Source organism: Vespa crabro, chromosome 2 (genome assembly GCF_910589235.1).
Source record: "Vespa crabro chromosome 2, iyVesCrab1.2, whole genome shotgun sequence".
Taxonomy (NCBI): Eukaryota; Metazoa; Arthropoda; class Insecta; order Hymenoptera; family Vespidae; genus Vespa; species Vespa crabro.
Window position 1 is genome coordinate 5368837 of NC_060956.1, and position 7813 is coordinate 5376649.

At 35.2% G+C, this 7813-nt stretch overlaps 1 protein-coding gene across 6 annotated transcripts in view; it reads left to right on the plus strand.

Moving 5' to 3' along the window:
* The window catches only part of LOC124433105 (homeotic protein spalt-major-like), a 60822-nt gene extending 55697 nt beyond the window's left edge, over positions 1 to 5125 (plus strand). For 3 of the 6 annotated variants that reach the window (XM_046982707.1, XM_046982706.1, XM_046982710.1), the window contains exons 3-8: positions 322 to 455; positions 634 to 921; positions 1295 to 1559; positions 2004 to 2152; positions 2469 to 2642; positions 2916 to 5125. In XM_046982707.1, coding sequence (XP_046838663.1) covers positions 322 to 455; positions 634 to 921; positions 1295 to 1559; positions 2004 to 2152; positions 2469 to 2642; positions 2916 to 3332 — 1427 coding nt within the window. In that variant the 3' untranslated portion in view covers positions 3333 to 5125. Of the gene's footprint in view, positions 1 to 321; positions 456 to 633; positions 922 to 1294; positions 1560 to 2003; positions 2153 to 2454; positions 2643 to 2915 lie in introns of all 6 variants that reach the window. The other 3 variants (XM_046982708.1, XM_046982709.1, XM_046982711.1) reach the window with 3 other exon arrangements.
* Positions 5126 to 7813: the final 2688 nt, after the last annotated feature.

The window sequence follows — 7813 nt, forward strand, 5'->3', positions numbered from 1 at the left end:
AAATTCACAGCACGATTCCTTTCGATAGCGAGTCACTCGCGCTGCATTTTACAAAGCATTCGATAACAATATTTCCACGTACAAACGTGTATAAATTACGATACGTAAGATAAGAAAGACGCGTAGTTTGCTTTAACGAAAGAGTCAAGAAATATAAAGAAATATCTAAATGTATATATAAAAAAGAGGAAAAGAAAAAAAAATACAAAAATGATATACAAAAAAAATAAAATAACGAAAGAAAAAAAAAATAAAAAACAAATAAAAAGCCAAAAGAATAACTAAACCGATGTCGATGTTAAACAGTAAAATTTGTTCCAGTACGTGGAAACACTACGTGTAATATCTGCTACAAGACATTTGCGTGCAACTCTGCTCTGGAGATTCATTATCGAAGTCACACGAAGGAGCGGCCTTTTAAATGCAGCATATGCGACCGAGGATTTTCGACGAAGGTAATTTTTTTCCGTCTAAAAAGGAGGAGCTTCGCTCCTTTATCCGACGTTTTTCAGAAACGAATCGATAGAGTACGATCGCGATAATAAAAATATAAAAAGCTCAGAATTGAATTGAACACTTTAGCTCTGGAACGTTTGGAAATTGGATCAGGCCATTATTGTACGATAATTTCAGAATGCTGGATCGGACGTATGCTCCTCGTGCGCGGAGCAACGAAAGCCCTTTGCCATAAAGGGCGCCCCACAAACGAATAACCGATATCAGAGCGAGGAGAGAAGAACGTCGACTAGCGGAAACGAGGAGAAACCCAAACGCAGGCGGCGGAGGCCTGAGGAACGGAAGAACCGGGGGCGGACCGGGACCGGAGGGGGGCGGGGGCTGACGTCTATCTATTCAACCGTCCGCCTGCCCCCGCTGATGCCACCCGCCCTCGGACTTCTCACCTCGGACCACGTCTTCCTGGTAAGGGACTCCAGCATCATGCAGGCTTCATCCAATGTCGACTTTAACGCTCCATAGTGAGTTCACTTAGTCGATTGAGCTGGGTTCAAACGAGGAAAATAAAGCAAAAGAAACAAAAAAAAAAGCCAAAAAAAAATGTATTCTACAATAAGAAAAATTTTGTGGTCATTTTCTTTTTCTACTCCAGCTCATTCAACCGGGTGAACGCACCCATTAAATTAAGCTATAAAAGTATAACTATCGTTGGGAACTATTCCCATAGAATAACCAATGAAAAATTTAAGTTTATCGATAATAATAAAAAAAGAAAAAGAAATATTCTAATATTCCTAACCTTAAGAGATTTAAAGAAAGTTTCGATTCTAATTCGCAGGGCAATATGAAACAGCACATGCTGACACACAAAATACGCGACATGCCACCCCATCTCTTCACCGATGCGAAACAACAACACCAACAACAAAGCCAGGATCACGAGAGTTCTAGGAGTCCTATGTGCAGCGACGATTTGAGTTTACCACCTCCACCTCCACCTCCACCACCACCACCGCCGGTACCACCGGCGTCAATCGAGTCGGCAGTACCAATGAAGAGATCTCCACCCGAGGGTGATCTTCCGGCACCAAAAAGACCACCCAGTAAGTGGTTTTTCTGTTTAAATTCAAGGGAAATTAATTCGCTTCTTCATCGAGCGCATTCTTAACTCTCTAAGCTTTACGCTGTAGTCTCAATAACATCGCTAATTCACTACCGCAACTAGCTTTCTTTTTTGCACGCCTCGCATCCTCTCATCTTTTGCTTTCTTTCGTATATACGAAAACTCTAAATGTCTGAAATCAAATTCTAATTGTATTTCCTAAATATTCTTCGAGGTTTATTCGAAACGCGTTGCTTCGTCAATTGTTCAATTTTCTTCAATAAAACTATGAAAGTTGAACTCGTAGAAAATGAAAAAAGAAAGAATAAAGAAAGATAAAAGAAAAGAGAAAAGAGAAACAAGAAAAAAAGAGAAAATAACGTCGAGTATCACGAAGCAATAATCGAACGGCCACCTGAGCGAAACTGTGTGTATATGTTTACAGGCGTGCCGAGTAAACACTTGTGCCAGATTTGCAATAAGAATTTCTCATCATCTTCGGCGCTCCAGATCCATATGAGAACTCATACTGGCGACAAACCATTCCGATGCACCGTCTGCCAGAAGGCCTTCACCACCAAGGGTAATTTAAAGGTATAGATATGAAACAATAAAATGTCTCACTCTATATATATATATATATATATATATATATATATATATATATATATATATATATCTTTCTCTCTAATTCCTTTCATACCTTTCTATCTGTCTCATAATATCCTCAGCTCCAAAAACTTTTCATTAAACCGGCTAGCCGCTATTGCTTTTCTACTAACGCCAATACATAACATATGAATTCGCAAGCTCGATGATAGACTAGCGCTAAAAATAATAAAAAATATAAATATAAATCGGAGGTCAAACTGATATTGAACTCTCTCTTTCTCTTGTTATTTCAATGCAGGTACATATGGGAACCCATATGTGGACCAACGGAGCCTCGCGGCGAGGACGACGCATGTCGTTGGATCTGCCACCTCTGCCCATCACTCCCAAGGACTCGGAGTTCCTCCAGCGACGGCCGGATCTCTTCTATCCTTATCTACCCGCGCCATTCCTTAACGGAGTACAGCAAAAGGTGAGTGGCAACGTGAAAACGCTAACGACAACTTCTAGAAGAAATGACAAATTTTATAGTTATCGATTTTTTCATCTTTCCTCCAACACCCCCCTCCACTCCTCAATTTACTTTTATCTTCATTGTCTTATTATGTCAGTATCATTGAAAGTATCGTCAGATTAATGGACAAATCATCGATACTGTTAACGATCAATTATTTCTTTCACTTCGATTTATAGGTAATTGCGCCCGATTAAAGCTAACCGAAAGGCGTAAACGTTAACTTTACAGCTGAACGAGATATCGGTGATCCAAAGTAACAACGGTTTGCCGGCACACTCGGTAGGCGCGGCAAAGTACGCAGGAATATTTGGTTCCGTGTACAGTGGAAACGGAGGAGGCTTCCCTGGGGACAAACAACCGATGGCGCCAACCAGCAACGGGCCCTTGGTCGACGGCAAACCAGCGATACCAACAGGCTCGATGCTTTTCCAAACGCCATCGCCGTCTCATTCGCCGGGTACACCTTCCTCTAACAGCGGAAATCAAAATTCGGCTAGTGTTCCGTCGTGGACGACGAGCACCGGCGACCCTCTTCAACATCATTTCGACAGAGAGCCACCAAGTAGAACAGAGAACGCAGCTACACCACCTACGGCGAGACTACCGCCACCTTCGGCCCCAAGAGGTGAAGGGCTCGCCGCGTGAACCTCGACATATCCTTGGATTTTCTTGTAAAATCCGTAACTCGCTATTTATGTACAGTATAGAAATAATAATAAACAAAACAAAAAAGAGAAAAGAAAAAAAAAAGAGAGAAAAGCAGGAGGAGAAGAGATCGGACCTTCGCTAAGTCCCGACCGGACCCACGGACTGGCTCATCCACGAAAAATGGAGTTTACGATTTATCCTCCGTCCCCGAGTGACATATAAGGAAGTGACCATAACGATACGAGAGAAGGAACACGACCAACGTCGAACGTTTTCCCGTGACTAACGAGCTCTAAAATGAGCCTGTGCATTTTTTTTTATTATTATGATTATTATTAATCTCGGGATTCAAACGGACTACAGCGCCGCTCCCGCCGTCGTCATTTCTTCGAGTGAGCCGAATATCAGAAGAACGGTTTGTCCGGTATCACTGTTCCCTTTATTTCTATCTTCATTTCATCAGTGTTCCAAAACTCAAAGAACATCAAATGTTCTTTCGTGTTATTTTCCTACCTAATAGATATCAATAATTAATGTATAAATGAATGATAACGAGATCTACGTTTTTTTCTCTTTCTCTCTCTCTTTCTCTCTCTCTCTCTCTCTCTCTCTCTCTCTCTCTCTCTCTCTCTCTCTTTCTCTCCTTTAATATATCCATAACATTATATTATACAGTGGTGCTACGGATAAACGAATGACGACATCATGTTCCTATTATAACACTAGTCTTAACGCGTAGAAATGATCGATAGGTAAATCGATTCGATATTTGACTGCTTCCAGATAGCTTAGGGGGCAAAAATCATACGAAGTCATTGACTCCGGGAAATATTTCGAAACCGGACCGTTTCGCGTTACTCCTTGCTCTTTTTAATTAATGCCTATCCACACACATATACATACATACACAAACACACAGATATACAGGCAAACGGTCAAACACTTACATAAATGAATACATCACATTTGTATGCTCGAAATACGCGCGATCGGGTCCTCTAAGAATTCGTTGATAACGTCGAACCTTTTTGGGGTGAGGGATTCAAAGAAGAACGCGATGCCTAGACTGAGCTCGTTTACTTTGACCGATTAATGAAATCAGTAATTACGGACAAAGTGTGAGCCAAAAGACACGTGGTGTCACGTCGACTTAAAATTCCCTGAACTCTGACCGTCCATTCGCGACAGTGATGGTCACCTCACTTAGAATTATCTAAAGCTATTCTATAAATATATACATAAAATGTATACATATAAATCTATATATATATATATATATATATATATATATATATATATATATATATACATATATATATATATATAAGAATAAAAAATCATTGTATTCGAGTGAAGGGGCGTGAATGTGTGAGTTGTATACACTTGGAGAGCACGTGTCAAACTTTCCCTTTTTAAATAAAAGGGAAAAAAGAAAGGAAAACTTGAGAGCAAGATGAAAGAATGCGTGTGCGTGAGTAAGTATGCAAGAATGAGTGAGAAAATAATGGCTCATGCGAAAAAAATATACACATATATATATATATATATATATATATATATATATATATATATACATACACACATACACACACACATATATATATATAAATAAATATATATAAATATATATATATATGTTTATATATGCACATATATATATATGTAGGTGTAATTTAGAGGCGGGCCCGGCAGCGCCCCTCGCTGTGATATGAGAGGAGCAGCCTGCAATCACTAAACCATTGTACTTATATCTTGTATCATAGTATTATAAAAGAATAATAATAAACTAATTATTATATCGTCATTTACTCGTGCGCACGAAAGAAAATATAAAAAGAGGAGGAAGAGATGAGAGCTTTGGCTCTCATTCTAACGCCGTACATAAAGTCTCGTCGTGTCTCTCATTCTAATTAATTAACGCGCTACCGCTATCGATAGAACGCCCAATCTTCCGCTGCAATAGAACTCTCATTCGCCGTGCAAAACAACGTCTACTTTCGCGTCAAACATTCGCATATACATATTAACATAAATCAATACATACATACGCGTGTACGTATACTTACAAAGAAATTCATACGTATGTATACGTACAATACATACATGCATACATATATACATGTATACATACATACATACATACATACGTACATACATATACGTACATACATACATACGAAAAAAAGCAAACATGTACACGAGAATCGGTGTTTCTCCGGCTATGCGTTACTTCAACTAACGATTTTCGTGTTAAACAGTATTTTATATATAGATGGATATATGTGTAAAAATATATACCGTTTTAATATCGTCCGAGTCTTCCACGGGTCTAAAGAAAATTAAATTTTAATGTTCTTTTATATAACTAATGTCTTTATCATAAATGACGAAAACGTATGGACGAATTATACTTATTGTATATTATTATATAAATTCATTAATTTATTCTTCAAACGTGTTACATACACATAATGTATATACGTTGCAAAGAGAATTTATAATTCGCAGGAAGTCGAATGTGTAATAAATTATTGTTTCTCATTCGGTATATGTGTATATATATTATATATATTATATATATATATATATATATATATATATATATATATATATATATATATATATATATTGTATATATACACACGGTCTTATTACTATTTAAAATCAAAATCAAATAAATAATCTCTAATTATCGATAATATATATCGTCGCGTTTTTATAAAACTAATATTTATTTCGGATATTTATCACGCAAATTTTAAAGCAAAAACTCTGAAACGAATACGAGAAAGAGATGCAAGCGTGTGTCAGTCAACTTTAATCCCAATATAATATAAATGATATTACGAATAATATCAAAAATATCGAACATAATTATATAGTAAGGAATATATACTATGGAATATGTTCTCTAAGCGTAATTATGATTTCATCTTCGTTTTACACTGTCGTTAAGTACAAGCACGTACTTCATGAAATAAAAACGAATGCGTTCGCTTTTTATACATTTATCAAGTATTCATGAGATATTTTTATTTATAATTAAAATTTATAAAATATCGGAATTTCTACTTATGTAATTGCGAAAACCGAATAATACAATGAGTGATATTAAAAATTCGTGAACTTATAGAATCACTATCTTTAAATAATTATTTGAATAACTAAATTATTCTGCGGGAGAAGAATAAATATCGATATTGAAAATATAAATAATAATTATTAACAGGAATTCTGATATAGAAATGATTTTATCGAATTAATGGACAAATGTTTTTTCAATCCAAAAAATTTTGCGACTAAATATCTTACTAAATGTATCCTTTAACACGTTGAACGTTATAATTATATCATAGATGACGTCTAAAATATTTATTTACAAAAATATTCGCAAGGTTAATTAAAGGAAGAGTAAAATCTAGTCAAAAAAACAAAATATATATATATATATATATATATATATATATATATATATATATATATATATATATATATATGATACTAAATTGAAAAAAAAAAAGAAAAGAATGAAAGATACTAAATGGAAATGTCGATTGATAGAGAATTCAACGTGTTAAAGTGAAAAAATGATTATTGAAATATATTAACGACGATATTTTGTTTTTTGAAAAAATTCGAATATCCAGAACTGACATGGAAATTGTACCTTGCAAAATTTCCGTTCGTCTATTTATAGTCTCGTCGATGAAAATTTTCTAATACATTTATAATTTTTTGTTATAGTTTTCTAACGGCAAAATTTCATTAACACGAAAATCGTTAAACGTAATGCATCAGCGTTACATATAAATGTAAATAATCGTTAAGAAGCAAAAACCTAGAGGAGAAAATTGAATACTTTGAAAAGAGCAAGAGTCGGATCGTAGCTCTTTTACGAAAATCAACTGGGATTATAATTATAATTAAGTATAGCGTAATCGGGTATAAAGAAAAAATAAAATAAAATAAAATAAAATAAAATAAAATAAAATAAAATAAAATAAAATAAAATAAAGCAACACTCTTTGGATTACGCATTAGAGCGTAAGGTCCAAATTTTTCATAATATAAGTAATTTCGATGTGTACCTAAAAATACATGTCGTGATATGTGTCGCATAAGTCGTTCTCAGGTGTGAATAATGAACAAGTTCTCCGATGTGGACGGATAGAGAAGGCCGCCGTGAGAAATCATCGTCCTGCCGTGAGCCTCGTAAAATTGTCCAAAAATTATTGCTTACGACTTCGGGTTTCTGTAAATATTGTATAATCCATGTATAAACATTTCTCTAGCTATAAAACGTATCACTGTAGTCAGACACGTTACGAATCATTATAACTATATCACTTCAATAATAAACCATTATTATGAGACGAAGAAGATAGATAATGTGTTTTATAAACTATTCCTATTGATTCACTTGGACATTAAAAAATTTTAATGTCTAGGTGAATCTTTTGAAAATCTAAATAAGGTGA